At 48.7% G+C, this 16073-nt stretch overlaps 1 protein-coding gene across 2 annotated transcripts in view; it reads left to right on the forward strand.

Moving 5' to 3' along the window:
• The window catches only part of LARGE1 (LARGE xylosyl- and glucuronyltransferase 1), a 614612-nt gene extending 598766 nt beyond the window's left edge, over nucleotides 1–15846 (forward strand). For both annotated transcript variants that reach the window (XM_040234777.1, XM_040234778.1), the window contains exons 13-15: nucleotides 7564–7710; nucleotides 13129–13324; nucleotides 14276–15846. In XM_040234777.1, coding sequence (XP_040090711.1) covers nucleotides 7564–7710; nucleotides 13129–13324; nucleotides 14276–14473 — 541 coding nt within the window. In that variant the 3' untranslated portion in view covers nucleotides 14474–15846. The remainder of the gene's footprint in view (nucleotides 1–7563; nucleotides 7711–13128; nucleotides 13325–14275) is intronic.
• Nucleotides 15847–16073: the final 227 nt, after the last annotated feature.

Genomic DNA, 16073 nt, shown 5'->3' on the forward strand with positions numbered 1-16073 from the left:
TATTTGTACCTTCAGAACTGAAACTCTGTAACCAAACAGTAACTCCCCACTCCCTCTCCCTTAAGTACCTAATAATCTTTAATACAGTGATACTTTGTCTCTCTAGGAAAAAACAAAAACAAAAAAACCCAGCTCAGTGATGGGAAACTCCACACCAGAAACTCCAGCATTTCTGTGTTGCTCACTCCCTCCTCTTTGGCCTCTGCCACGACAGAGATGATCACCAGTTCACTCAGCTCTGGACTCTGTCTCTCTGCCTGGCTTCATAAATATTCACTAATTAATGAATATATTATCTTAGCTTTCTTAATAACCGAGCCTGTGAGGTATTTACTTTTATCAAGATAAGGAAACAAAAGCCCAGAGTTAAGAAGATTGCCTGTGATTACACAATTAGTGGTGCTGAGATAGAATAGGTATCATCTGATGTAAAAGGTGATGCTCTTTTCCTCACTTCTCAGTCTCTCCAAATCAGCATCCCCTGAGACACAGCCAGCCCTCACATCCGTGATCGCTTTAGTCGGCTCCTCTTGAAACATCAGAATATCTGGCCATCCTATGTGGCAGCACCTATATTATGTCAAGGGCTTTGTGATTGATCTCTTGGGAGACACTACAGTCAACTCTCAGCAGCAGAGATTTTTTTAATACAGAAAACTGATCCTCTCACCCCTCACTCAGCTCAGAGTTCCCCAGTGGCTTATCTCACCGAGTAAAACCCAAGACCCTTGTATTAGTTTCCTGTGGCTGCTGTAAGGATTCTGAGAAGGGTCAGGGTGTCTGCAGGGCTGCACAGTCTCTGGGGGCCCTAGAGGAAAAGCTGTTTTCTTGCTCCCTGGAGGCCTACCCACATTCTCTGACTTATGTCCGTATCACTTCAGCCTCTGCTTGCATCATCCCGCCTCCTTCTCTGACTCGCACGTATGTGTGTGTGTGCCTTATCCGCTCAGGTGTGTCTGACTCTGTGACCCCATGGACTGTAGCCTGCCAGGCTCGTCTGTCCGTGGGTTTCTTCAGGCAAGAATACTGGAGTGGATTGCCATTTCCTTCCCTTACTTCCCTCTTAACAAGGATCCTCACTGTTACAAGGAGTCCGCCTGAGTAATCCAGGAAAGGATCCTCGCTGTTACAAGGAATCCGCCTGAGTAATCCAGGAAAGGATCCTTGCTGTTACAAGGAGTCCGCCTGAGTAATCCAGGATAACCTTCCTGTATCAGCACCCTTAATCACATTTGCAGCATCACTTCTGCCCTGGAAGGTCACATATCTGCAGGTTCCTGGGATTGGGAGGTGGATGGCTTTGGGGGCAGGGGGTTCGTTTGCCCACCACACCCTTCAGTGGTCTGTGAACCCCGTGTAATCTGCAGGAGCCTCTCCAGTCCCCATTCTAGGTACTCCCTCTGCTCTTTACTGTGCTTTTCTCAGGTGGGCCTTTGCACTGGCTGTTTCCTTAACCCAGAAAGCTCTTACCCCAGGTCACCATGTGGCGTGCTCCCCCACCTACTCCAGCCGTTTGTTTAAATATCCCCTTCTCTATGAGGCCTGCCTGGACCACTTTATTTAAAATCCCAACCCATTCCCACCTCTGGCATTCCTGACATCCCTCACCCAGCGCCATTCTCTCAGCAGTTCTCACTCTCCAACATACCATGCTGTTCGCTCTTTGTTCTTCTCATCTGTCCCCCAAATACAAAATGTCAACTCCACGAGGGCAGGGATGTCTGCCCGTTCTATTTACCAGTGTAGCCCAGGTGTTTCAGCAGCGCCTGGTACAGGGTGCAACGAGCCAGGAAATGAACCAATGACAGCGAAATGGGAAGATCCAGGGTGGGTGCCAGGCTGTGGGAAGGCCAGCATAAAAAGAGGACAGGTGGCCATGCTGATAAACAGTGCACGCCACAGCTTGTCATCTGCCAGGCACAGGCTGAGCACTCGATGCATAGCAGCCCATTGAGTCCTCACCAGCACCCTCTGAGATCAACATTGGGATCACCATCCCCATCTTACAGACAAAAACCGCAGGACAAAGAGGTTAAGTCATCAGCTGGGGTGCAAACCTAAGCCCCCAGCCTCAGAGCCCTCATCTTTACTGCATTAGAACCTACAGTGTAAACCTGTTTCTTATTTCTCTGAGACTCTTTCCCATCATCTCTTCGTGTCAGAAACCAGGGCTGTTTTCCTGATGACAGACGCCTGCCTCTAGGATGGAGGATGGGGTTATAAAGAGAAGGGGTGTGGGGGGGTGGGGGTGGGTATACACGCAGTCAACTACCAGGATCAGTCTTGGGGTTTGGTCATTTTAAGCACCAGGAAGCCCATCTACCTACAGTAGAAAGTCTACCCTTTCGTGCTATTATTTGACTTAATGCTGAGCCCCATGAAAGCCTACAGTCTCTGCCCACCTCCACCCCCTCGACTGGCTTAGGGAACCTTGCTGCTCTCTTACATTCCCTCCTCATCCCCACCAGTCACCACTTTTAGCAAGTGGGAGCAACACAGTCTGTGAACAGTTTGCATACTTGAGTGAACTAACACGAGAGGCTACAGAGAAAAGACGCCCAGGTGAGGACACAGGGGACTTGGAAGACAGTGGTGGCTCACAGTCTCCCAGCAGGTCAGCTGGGCCAGGCTGGATGGGATGAATGGACTCTGTCGGGAACACTTGAATTATTTGTGACGTGAAAGAGGGCTCAGGGAGCTGGCTACAGACCGAAATCAAATCAACTCTGTTTCCATAGACAGGCAGGCTGGCAAGCCAGAAAAGGACCCTGGTTTAAGCAGTTGGTGGCCTTTATTGAGCCCTCTGCTCTCACCCTCACTTGCTCCAGACCCACTGGGAAGCTGAACCTGAAGAGAATGCTAGCTCATTTGTTACTCAGTTATTCTAGAATGTCTCTAGAGTGATGGTTTCACTTCATCCTCACAGCAGTTCCGACTGGTAAGAACATCATGTCCATTCTACAGATGGGAAGGCTGTGACTACAAGGTCCCCAAGGTCACAGGAGGGTGACAGGCAAGGCCTGAACCTGCTGCTGACTGCTTCCAAGACACTGTGTTTCCTGGGTGCTCTGTTACACCAGCAAGATTCTGAATTGGTGCTGTAGATAACTAAGGTGCCTTTTAAGAGTTCTGCATGCCCGAAACATTCTAGTAGGCTTGTGAATAATTTCGAAGGGGTCGTGGACAAAGGCAAGTGGGCCAGTCAGGATTTTGCAGAGAAACAGAACCATAGGATGATTAGATGGCTGGATAGTGACTTTAAGGAACTGTGGTAGTGGCAAGTCTGAAATTCATAGAGCAGACCAGCAGGCTGGAGACACAGGCAGGATTCCTGTGTTACAGTTTGGGGATAGAATTCCTTCTTTCCCAGTAAAACTCAATTTTTGCTCTTAAGGCCTTCAACTGCTTAGACGAAGCCCACCCACATTATCAAGGGTAAGGGTTTTTACTTGATCCTAAATGGTAATCACATCCATGAGATACCTTCACGGCAAAATCTGGCGGATTATCTGACCAACCAGCTGGGCACCGCAGCCCAGCCTAACTGACACATAAACAAACCATCAGGAGCGGCCACCATCGAGTAGCCAGTGCCCAGGCACTGCACCAAGCGTTTCTGTGTGCAACGCGTGCCTTTTCTCATCAGAGTGTTTTACATGTGCATGAACCCTGGACTCAGAAGGGCCCAAGTGACTTGCCCAAGCGGAGTGATGGAGTCAGGGCCAGAAACCAAGCTGCCTGGTTACCACCGTACCAGACTGCCCTCCAAAATCTTCAGCTGAGGGGCTGCCCTTGGTGGTCCAGTGGCTAGGACTCCTTGCTCCCACTGCAGGAGGTCCAGGTTCGATCCCTGGTCAGGGAACTAAATCCCACATGCTGCAACTAAAGATTCCACATGCCGCAAGAAAATCAGAGCTTGTGTGTGCCACAACTAAGACCCAGTGAAGCCAAATAAGTAAGAATATTTTTTAAAAAAAATCTTCAGTTTGAATGCTCTACATTAACTAGTCTCAGAGAGATGAATGACAGGCTCCAGAGCTGTTCAGCCTGTCAGAGCTGGCTCCAGGATGCAGGTCTCTTGGCCCTGGGCCAGCCTTCGCACTTCACCATCCCCCCTCTGCTCCTGGAAGAACCTGCACTGGAGACATTCTGTCCCCTCCTGGACTCACTTTCTAGTAAAAGTGGCCGTAGACCATGCCACTCAAGGTGGTCAGCAGGCCAGCCAAGGTGGGAGGTGCTGGCTGGATACACTAGTGCAGGAAAGCCCAGGCTGCTGTTACCAGCTCAGGGAACAGATGTTCTCAGAGTCAGTGCCCTGAAACCACTTTGTTGCTGAAACAGCTTAATAAGAACCATTCAGGACATCGATATGAAAGCCTCCTTGAACTGAGGTTGAAACGAACCTATCTAGTGACAAATCCGTCTCCGTGGCACTTTGTGTTTCAGTGAGATTAAATGGAATTTACAGAAAGCACTCCAGAATCTCATGCTGTCTATGCAGAGGGAAATAAGCTTGCTTAAGACTCAAGTTTTTGGGCAGCCTGCTACTGACTGGGTCCTGCTTACTCTGGACCTTGCAGTGTATTGGTTGTTTGGTCGCGAGCAACAGAAACCAATGCTGGACGCTTAATTCAAATGAAAAGAAATCAAAGGGGAAGCATAATTGCTGAGTGGTTTATCTTATGGAATCAAAGTAGGATTCAGAAAACTAGTACTTGAGACCATAAGAAACCTGTGGCAGCTCTGGGCCCCTGTGCAGCAGAAATTCAGAAACCTCTGGAGCGCTGCCTGGTGTTAGCATAAGTGAGCTCTGTGGTCTCCAGCCTCTGCATCTGTTCAGATTTCCAAGAGTGAGAAATTGATTTAAAACCTTAGTGTCTGCCCCTGAACACCTGGTCAGGGCTTCAAGTAGGGCAGCATAGCTCAGGGCTGCCCCTGTGTACAGGGACCATGAGAAGGGGAATTATCTTCTATTCCAAGAAGTGACTTCTAGAGACTTCCCTGGTGGCCCAGTGGCTAAAGCTCCATGCTCCAGGTGCTGGGAGTCTGGGTTCAATCCCTGGTCAGGGAACTAGATCTCACATGCAGCAACAAAGATCAAAGATCCTGCATGCCTCAACTAAGACCCGGCACAGTGAGAGAAATAAAATTTAAAAAAAATTTTTTTAGAAGAAGTGGTTTCTATAATAACCTTGATTGTAACAGAAATTTGAGGTTTATATAGAGATACCCACATTCATAGATATCTGTAACTGTTGTGTATGTGTGTACAGTTTGCCATTCCCTTTGTTGTTCAGCCCTCCCAGCCTCCATTTCTACAGCAATCATATCTTCACATAATTAGCTGCAAATGCAATCTTGAGTCCTAGTTTAGTGATCCTTGCCTTTGGGCTTTTAGCATCCTGAAACATCTTAGATGAGAATGTCAGCATCAGGCAGGAAGAGACTTTGGAGGTGGTGGTCTGTATTTCCAAGCAGAGTGCCTGGCACATAGTAAATGCATGGTGACTGTTGAAGGAGTAGCGACCACCCATCAGTGCTGGGATATCTTCCCTCCCTCCAGGGGCTTTGCCATTTTGATCCAAGGATATTCTTTAGACCCATATGTCCCATCCCTAACACCCATGGCAGTAAATAAGATGCATGCCTTTCCTGGGTCTCCCAGGTTGCTCAATGGTAAAGAATCCATCTGCCAAGCAGGAGGTGAGCATTCGATTCCGGTAGGGAAGATACCCTGGGGAAGGAAATGGCAACCCACTCCAGTATTCTTGCTTGGGAAATCCCATGGACAGAGGAGCCTGGTGTGCTGCAGTCTATGGGGTCACAAAGAGTCAGACACAACTTAGCAATTCAACAACAACAACAACATACCTTTCCTGGAGGAAAGGTAACAAGCCCCCAGTCTGCCAATGTCCAGCGTAAGGTTGATATGAAAGAGAATGTCTGGTCACAGGCCAGGGAACCTTAGGTGTTTGTATAGAGGCATTGCTTAGAGAAAGACAAGAGGAATGCAGGCCAGAACGGCTGACTCAGACCTCTGATCCTCCAACTGGCCAAGGGTAGCTCACCCAGATTCTATCTTGGCATCATCCTTTACAAATCTGTCTTGAAATGGTGATGTGAGGGTCATATATCATTTGGTATATACTTAACTGAAATATAATTATAGAGTGAACTGCAAATGATACTTGAAGAATTCTCATGTCAACTTCCAGTCCATCTCAGCCACGCTCTTGCACTGGGAGCTGGTGAGACCCCATTCTCCAAGAGTGGTTCCGAGAAACCCCTCCTTATCTCGACCTGGTCCAGATTCCCCGTCATCTGTGGCTACCAAACCCTGCTGGCTCTTCTTTTTTTGGATTGCGTCTCTGTTCATGTCCCATGCTGGCCTGGGCTCACAAGTTACTTCCTTGCACAAGTTACTGCTCCTTGCAGACCAACCTGGCCTGCATACACAGGCTCAAAGTTCTATTGAGTAAAGTTACTTTAAGTAAGAAGCAGTTGTATTGCTCTGGATGACTGCTCCTTACAGCATTTTTGCAAAATACCTCGTGTTACTCCAAGGGAGAATTCTTTCTCTGTCTCAGAGATAACGAGCATCTCAGACTGGCCTGAGACCCAAGGGTCAGTAATCTGAGCAGGAAGCCAGCAGGAAGTATCACAGCCATGGCCAAAGAGATGCCTGGGAATGGGACGGCACTGTAGTATAATAGGGACTGCTTGCCATGTGCCCGGTACGCCTGGCAGTACTAGTATTTCTGGTACCTTGTCCAGTTTCCACAGCAGCTCAGCAGTGAGATATTATTGCCCCATTTTGAGGAGGAACCTGAGGTCATGAGAAACTGAATTACTTGTAAAATATGGCAAGACATCTAAAGTGAAGAGCCAGGCTTTTAAGTCCTATCTGTGGTTCATGACAGCCTCATGCACCGTGACTTTTCTCTTTCAAATGATGGCCTCAGAGCTGGCTCCAGGGAGACAAGTCCAGAAGGCAGGAGCTGGGTCTCAGAGGTACAGAAGGCAGGAGTGAGTGAGAGGACAGCGGAGTCCAGAGCTCTGGCATGTTGTGTCAGGGGAGTTTTAAGGCTTAGCATCGGAAGGAGTCCAAGGAGTGAAGAGTCCCAGAGATGGGACAACAGATGCCCAGGTTGGCAATCATCTCATCAGTGTTGTGTCCAGCTCTCCTTGTGGCCAGTGATTCATCAGGCGTGCGGCCAGCCCAGGGGACCCAGCAAGCAGGCTGGTCTCCACACCTTGTGGATACCTGGTCTCTTGGCTTTTGCACTTGGCTCTCACAGGGGCACACACTGCGAATGTGCAGCCCCTCCGCTCCCTCTCCGGAAAGACTCCGCCTTCTGGCCCAGAGCCAGCCAGGCTCCTGAGTGCTGCTGGACAAGCTTCCAGGCCTCCCCCAGGTCTCAGATTTCCTTATGTTTAAACTGAGAGGCTGCCCCTGGCTTTCTCTACGACCCCTCCTTGTACCAGCCACCTCCACACCCTCGCATGGGGCAGCCTCTACCTGCCATTACAGGGGCCCTGTCTCTCTGCCTGCCCTCTCTCCAGGAAGTCTGTCATCCAGCTGGACCTCGCCAACACCAAGAAGGCCATGATCGTCCCCGCGTTTGAGACACTGCGTTACCGGCTCTCCTTCCCCAAGTCGAAGGCAGAGCTGCTCTCGATGCTAGACATGGGGACCCTCTTCACGTTCAGGTGAGCGGCCCTCACTGCCACCCCCTGGGAGAGGGGGAGCCCCAAGTCCTTCTCGCTCCTGGGAAACCAGAAGCCAGAGGAGCTGCTGGCCTAGACAGTTGTCATTGGCATTAGACCATTTTAAGGCCACAGAAGCACTGCTGGCCCAAACTGTGTGCTTGGGATAGTTCTTTCTCTTCCCACATGCCCTGTGCTTTGTATGTGATTGACCTGTAGGGCTTCCCTGGTGGCTCACTGGTAAAGAATCATCTGCCAATGCCTGAGACCTGGGCTTGATCCCTGGGTGGGAAGATGCCCTGGAGGAGGAAATGGTAACCCACACCAGGATTCTTGCCTGGGAAATCCCATGGATGGAGGAGCCTGGCAGACTACAGTCCATAGGGTCATGAAGAGTCGGACACAACTTACCAATGTGAGAGAGAGAGCTCGCCCTGTGTACCCAGATGGAAAGGACAGGAAGGCTGGGTAGGGTGGTCAGCTTCTTTCTTTCCACTTAATCAGCTGATGTTCTGCCCCTGTCTGTAGGGTGCTCAGCCTCTCTCTTTCCCACTTTAATCAGCTGATGTGCTGCCCCTGTCTGTAGGGTGGTCAGCCTCTCTCTTTCCCGCTTTAATCAGCTGATGTGCTGCCCCTGTCTGCGGACTCTGACTTCTCCTTTTGGTTTGCTCGTCCATCCACTCATTTGATCAGAGGGTTTCGTCACGTTAGGGCCATGGTGGCCATCTCTCGTTTCCTTTTCTTGTGAGCGGTCTGTTCTCTGAGGTCCTCAGGCCTGGGATGGGCAGCAGTGGTAGCTTCAACAGCTAAAGGCATCCAGGTGACTCCGAGATTGCATACAGCAGTGTGGCAGCTGTCTGTCCTGTTGCCCGAGTGACAGTTTCAAACAAATCCCTCATTTCCCTGACTTCCTAGAACCCTCAGTCCTCCAGAAACAGAGCAGAGGAGCTACCCGTCCCCCTGTCCAAAGGGCCAGGAAGTCTGCACGATGGCACAGATGCAGATGGCTTCTGTCCCCAGGGACAGACTGCAGCATTAAGGGGAGCACCCCTGGGTGAGTAGGAATCCTGCTCGGTCTCCTGATTGTGAGAGAGAGCCGTGCCCGCCTTCTGCTCCCATTTTAAAGAAAGGCCTCCCTTTTAAACAGTATAAACACTTCCTTTGAACTAAAAAAAAAAAAAAAAAACACGTGCATGCTCAGTCACTTCAGTCGTGTCTGACTCCTTGTGACCATATGGACTGTAGCCTGCCAGGCTCCTCTGTCCCTGGGAATTCTCCAGAAGAAAATACTGGAGTGGGAAAAAAAAATACTGGAGTAGTTTGCCATGCCCTCCTCCAGGAGATCTTCCCAACCCAGGGATCGAACCCACGCCTCTTATGTCTCCCACATTGGCAGGTGGGTTCTTTACCACTGGCACTACCTGGGAAGCCGCCCCGAAACATACATTTCTATGCAATCTGAATTTTGCTGAAAAGATCCTAATAATAATTTAGGTTTTTATACCACTGTTAAGTTACTAGAAGTTTCTAGAAGGTTTTCTCAAGCAAACATTATTTTGTGAAGATAACTTTATGAGATAGGTTATTCATGCAACAATTCGGAGGAGCTCCCTTTTCACCTCTCATACAGATAAAGGAATTGAGGAGTGGAGTGAAGGACGAGGAAGCCTGGTGTGCTGCAGTCTATGGGGTCACAAAGAGTCAGACACAACTTAGCAACTGGACAACAAACCATGAGCTGGGCACTGGGATCAGCTCATTTAATCCTCACAACAAATCCATGAGGCAGATATGCTATCCTCATTTTACAGATAAAGAAACTTGAGGCTCTGAGAGGCTACATAACTAGCCCAAGCCACACAGCCAGTATATGACAGAGCTTGGATTCAGCCCAGGTCTAAAAACCACAGAGTCTAGGCTCTTAACCAAAATACCATCAGACCACTGGTCAAGTCCTGAATTTACTTACCGGCATCTGAAAATGCAGGCAGAAGTGGAGACTTTGGACTCCATAGCCTCATGGCTGTGTGTGTGCTTAGTCACTCAGTGGTGCCTGTCTCTGAGACCCCGTGGACTGTGGTCCTCCAGGTTCCTCTGTCCATGGGATTTTTCAGGCAAGAGTACAGAAGTGGGTTGCCATTTCCTACTCCAGGTGATCTTCCCAAAGGCTGATCACCTGGCAAGTCTCCAAAGCACCCCTCCTTCCAAATCCCCAGGTTATTTAAGGACTCATTTCAAGGCCAAGTCCAAGGGCCTAAGAGCTGGGAGAGCTGGGGGTTGGCCTGCTGTGTCCGTGATTGCTGCTCTGGCCAAGAGCTTGCAAGCCATCATGCCAAGTGCTGAATTACAAACCTTCTTTCCAAGAAACTGCTTTGTCACCTTCCCTCCAAATGAACTCTTAAACCTCCTAGCCGCTGAAATCTACTCCCAACAGCACTTGAACTAATACGTCATGCTCAGGTCTACCCGTCCTCCAGGGCGGCGGTTCTGAGCGTGGTCCCTGGACCAGTAGCATCAGCACCCCCTGGGAACTTGTTAGAAGCACCAAGTCTCAAGCCCCACCCCAGCCCTACTGGATCAGAAACTCTGGGGGTGGAATCCAGCAATCTGACTGTTAAGTAGTCCTCTAGGGGATTCTGATACACATGCCAGCTGGAGAACCTCTGCTCAACGCAGAGTGCCCCGAGTTTCTTCTAAGCAGCATCCCACAAGGTGGACCCAGGAAATGTCTCTCATCACTGTTTTTGTTTTTTTCTTTTTTTTTTTGAGACTAATGGTGGTGGTCTCAGAAAGCAAGTTCTGGAGACCACTGTCTACTGGTGTGACAGTAGGTTTCCTGGGGCATTTTCTGAAGCTTTTCTTTCTAGAATTTTCTTTTCCTTGGGCCCCATCTACTGCTTCACCGGCTCTCAGCTCCCATCTCTTTTAGCATCCAGAGACATATTCCTGCCCCACTAACTGGCTTCTGTCTTAGGTGCCTCTCAGGTTTTTAGATTTCTCTTTCAAATAGTGTATAGGCCCCATTGACTACTTGTTCTAGATACAGGCCAGAGAGTGTGACGACAGTGACATATAAAAAGAGGTAACTCAGCATAGTTAACTTAAACCTTAACCTGATTAAAGGTCCTATCCCTTGAACCAGGCTGCCTAGGTATGCATCCCTGATCTACCTACTGCTATTTGTAACTTGATATTGGGTATATTATGAGAACTTACAATTATGGGTAGTACAATACAACCAGCTTAAGTGCTTACTAGAGCTTATTATCATGATTATTGTTGTTGTTCAGCTGCTAAGTCATGTTCAACTCTTTGTGACCTTGTGGACCATAGGCTTCCAGGCTCCTCTGTCCATGGGATTCTCTAGGCAAGAATCCTGGAGTGGGGTGCCATTTCCTCCTCCAGGGGGTCTTCCCGACCCAGGGACTGAACCTGCATCTCTTATGTCTCCTGCATTGGCAGGTGGGTTCTCTACCACTAGTGCCACCCATAGTTATATTCATTTCTATTGCTATATAACAAGTTACCACAAGTTTAGAAGCTCAAAACAATACAAATGCATTATCTCACAGTCATTTTCTGAGGGGCAGAGGTCCAAGCATGGAATGACTGGATTCTCTGCTTATGGCTCTCATTTGGCTAAAATCAGTGTGGGCGAGGCTGCAGTTGTCCCTAGAGTGTGTGGTTCTCCAGGCACACTGCTTGCTGACAGGATTCTTTTCCTTGTGATTGGAGGACTGAGGTCACCATTTACCCACAGGCTTTTTGCCACATGACCCCCATAGGCAGCTCACACATGGCTTTTTGCTTTCTTCCAAACCTAGATCTAAAGGTTCATATGATTAGGTCAGGCTCACCCCCGTAGTCTCAAGTCAACTGATCAGTAACCATAACTGCATCTACAAAAATCCTTTTTGCCGTATAATGTAACATAATTGCAGGAGTGATGTCATGCTCATAGGTCCTACCTCAAGAGGAAGGACATCATACTAGGGAAGGGTCACCAAAAGTCATCCCGGATTTCTGCCTTCCACTTCCTCTTACAGACTAACCTGCTGTTCCATATAAATGACAGACAGCAATCCAGAAAGTCATGTACCTTTTCATAGTGATTGCCTCTTCATTAGTGAAGGATGTATTGGATTGGTCAACAAGTTCATTCAGGGTTTTCCTTAAGACGTTATGGAAAGCCCTGAACACACTTTTTGGTCAACCCAAGGGGCTTCCCCGGTGGCACAGCAGTAAAGAATGTGTGTGCAATGCAGGAGATGCCAGAGACACAGGTTTGATCCTTGTGTCAGGAAGATTTGCTGGAGAAGGAAATGGCAACCCACTCCACCATTCCTGCCTGGAAAATCCCGAGGACAGGGGAGCCTGGCGGACTACAGTCCATGGGATCTCAAAGAGTCAGACACGGCTGAGCACATGAGCACAAGGGTAGAAAAAAAAAAAAACAAACTAGGAATTCAGGGAAAATATATTTCAACATTAATTACTTGGTCTTGGTCAAGCTGCTCAACCACTCTAATGCTAAAAAAAAAATATGTAAGGGGCTTCCTTGGTAGCTCAACTGGTAAAGAATCCACCTGCAATGCAGGAGACCCTGATTCAATTCCTGGGTTGGGAAGATCCACTGGAGGAGGGATAGGCTACCCACTCCAGTATTCTTGGGCTTCCCTAGTGGCTCAGTTGGTAAAGAATCTGCCTGCAGTGTAGGAGACCTGGGTTCAATCCCTGAGTTGAGAAGATCCCTGGAGAAGGGAACAGCCACCCACTCCAGTATTCTGGCCTGGAGAATTCCTTAGACTGGATAGTCCATGGGGTTGCAGAGAGTCAGACATGACGGAGCAATTTTCACTTTTGTTGCTATAGCAAAGTACTACAAACTGGGTGGCTTAAAATGACAGAAACTTTTCCTCACCATTCTGCAAATCAGAAGTCCAAAATCGAGGTGTTGTTGGTAGTTCCTTGCTTCCTCCAAAGACTCAAGGGCAGATTTCTTTCTTGCCTCTTTCTAGCTTCTGGTGGTTGCCAGTAATCCTTGGCATCCCTTGGCTTGGAGGTGTCTCACTTCATCTCTGCCCACGTCTTCACATGGAGTTCCTCCTGCATATCTCTGTGTCCAAAATTTCCTCCTTTTATAAGGACTTTGGATTAGAGACCACAGCAATCCACTGTGACCTCCTCTTGACTTGATTACATCTGCAAAGATCTTCTCTCCAAATAGGCTGCATTCACGGATAGAGGGGTCAAGACTTGAACACAGCTTTGGCTGGGGCGGAGGGGAAGGGGAGGAATGGGGACAAAAATTCAACCCACCACAAAGACTATATCAGCATATACCTCTTCATCCTCCAGACCAGCATTTGGAAACCTCTGCTTCCTTCCCTTCCACCAATGGCATTTCTCCTTGTGTCCCAGGTACCATGTCTGGACAAAAGGCCACGCACCCACAAACTTCGCCAAGTGGCGGACTGCCACCACGCCTTACCGGGTTGAGTGGGAGGCCGATTTCGAGCCGTATGTTGTTGTGAGACGGGACTGCCCTGAGTACGACCGGAGGTTTGTGGGCTTTGGCTGGAACAAGGTGGCTCACATCATGGAATTAGATGCCCAGGTGAGAAGAGTAGAATGTTATGGCCCCAATACTGTGGGGGCGGTAGGGGGGTGGGGAGGGGAGGCCTGGATCTCAGAGCTGAACAGGCCTTGGAGATAAAGAGGCAGGGACTCAAGAAGGAACAACATGTGTTCATGGTCCTAGAGTAAGAATGTGACAGTACTTGTTCTCAGCTCTGTTGATTCCGAATCCATTTTTCTTTCTCCTCCCTTGGGTGACAGTTGGGTTCCCAGCCAGGTCCCCAGCACATCTGAGTGTCCTGGAACAAACCATTTCACCCCCTCATCCTCATTCAACTGAGTGATGAAGATGAGTAAATGATGACCATTCATCACTCAGCCTGTGAATCATGTAACTGACACAAAGCATTCTAGGAATTCCATATAAATGACACAAAACATGCAGATAAGGTGCAGCTATTCTACCCCATAACTAAAGGAGTGATTTTCAGGCTGTGTTTAATCATGAAACCCTTTCATTCATTCAGCAAATACTTACTGAGCACCTGCCTCGAAATCACCTACAGAATTCTAATAGGTTAAACCAGAGGTCTGCAAAGCTTTTCTCCAAAGGACCAGATAGTAGATTTAGGGGGATTTGTGGGGCTGGTAAGTTTCTTTTTGAGCTCCTCAGTTCTGCCTTCGTAGTTCAGTTATAGACTGTATACTGTAGGTGTGACTGTGGTAGTAGTCTCAAGGGAGGAGAATTACTTTCACTTTATAGACGAGAAAACTAAGGCTCAGAGAAGCCAAATAATGTACCCGGGGTCATGGAGACAACCTTGAACTAACTGCCCTCATCCACGTGGTGATGCTGTCCATGGTGCTGCCCTGGTACTGGTGTCATACACGACTTCATTCCTTTGTTTAGTCAAGTAGCTGTCTGCTTGGGTGCTCATTGTACATCACTGGGGGACTCTGAGGGTCTCAATCGGCTCTTGTCTGCTTCCAGGAGTATGAATTCATCGTGCTGCCCAATGCGTACATGATCCACATGCCTCACGCCCCCAGCTTCGACATCACCAAGTTCCGGTCCAACAAGCAATACCGCATCTGTCTCAAAACCCTGAAGGAAGAGTTTCAGCAGGACATGTCCCGCCGCTATGGCTTTGCTGCCCTCAAATATCTCACGGCCGAGAACAACAGCTAGCACCAGGAAGCCCACCATGAGCAATGGATGTTCTGCAGGGTGGGGAGAGCCACTTGCTGTTTGGGGCCCAGCCTTCAAACTCAAATTGAGCATCACTGTTTTGGTTTTTTATTTGTCTCTTTGGCCCAACTAAGCTGCCCTCATTATGGAGATCTGGGACAAGGATCCGGCCAACCCTGCTCTGGCCCATGATCTGTCATTCCCAGAGCAGGGGAAATCACCCATCTACGCAGTCTCTCTGAGAACGGGACACGGAGGGTGAGAAGGAACAAAGGGGTTATCCTTCCACAAAGCCACACAGCCAGGTCTTTGGGATGTTTTCATTGTTTTTTTTTCCTTTTTTCTTTTTTTTTTTAAGGGAAGGCAGGGTGTTGGGGGTTATCCATCCCAGGAAATAAAAGCAAAAATGTCTCTTTATCAGAGAAAACGTTCTTCTTCGCCCTACGGTTTAACCATGTATCCAAAAGGAGGGCATGCCAATGATCGAACTATTGTACTTGACATTGTACTTGACAGGACCTGGAGGTAGGATCAGTTGGCTCCTTATCCTCAAGGTCACTCGTTTTGTTTCGGGGGCAGGGGGTTGTTTGTTTGAGTCTGGGAATCCCAAATAGAAAACCTGATCCTTTAAGGCTCCGAAGGAAAACCAGCTGCCTCAGCTAACATCCCTTGATCAGCAGTGGCTCAACCAAGAAGACAAGAGTCTTCAACCAGTATTTAAACATGGGTAGCCTTCTTCAGGATGGTCCTCAAGGCCCCATGACCTTAAATTCCCAACTGTTCAGAATCCGGGGGCTACAGAGGACTGTGGGAGTGCAAAGACCAGCTATTGTACAGTTGGTCTCGTTTTCTTTGGGCAGTGACTGAGTCATGGGGACAGGGCTTTAAATGGATGGTTTCTGTGCACGTGAAAGGTATGAACCTCTCAGGCCTTTAGAAGAACTTTCATTATTCAGTCCTGAAGATTCATGAGCCCGTTGGGAGAACTTTGGGAAGAATGTATGGGGCTCCTCTGTGTTCCTGTCTGCTCTGCTGTGGCTGGGCCAAGGTCATGACCTCAAGCTCCCTTGGGGACCCATCCAAGGGTAGGCCAGAACCTTCACCATCACACAGACTGAGGGGACAATGGACTTTTTACCCATTTTCTTGAATCTTCAATATTAATGTTGTGTTTACATTGATGAGAACAAGCGTCAGGGCCCCACTCTCTGCCGGGCTGTTTGTATCGAGTTGCGGTGACCAGCAGGCGCTGCATCAGTAAATGCAAGTACAGACTGTTTCTTCCTCACTCCCCTCCCACTCTCTTAAGGACCTGCTGGAGACACTTCAGTGTAGAAAGCAAAGTCGATAAACGGCAACTTTACACTTCTGTCCTCCCGTTGTGTTCGCTCGTCATTTGAACTTGAACTCTTTTTTCTCCCTACCTGAAGTTAGATCTCATTTCACACTCGCGACCTCAAAGCAGTTTCCCACTGTCCGTTTAGCTTCCATCACAACATGGAAGCCAGGGGGTTTAGGTACCAGATGTGGGCTAGCAAGGTAGATCATGGCTGCTGCTGCTAAGTTGCTTCAGTCGTGTCCGACTCTGTGCGACCCCATA

This window comes from Oryx dammah, unplaced genomic scaffold (assembly GCF_014754425.2).
Source record: "Oryx dammah isolate SB20612 unplaced genomic scaffold, SCBI_Odam_1.1 HiC_scaffold_29, whole genome shotgun sequence".
NCBI lineage: Eukaryota > Metazoa > Chordata > Mammalia > Artiodactyla > Bovidae > Oryx > Oryx dammah.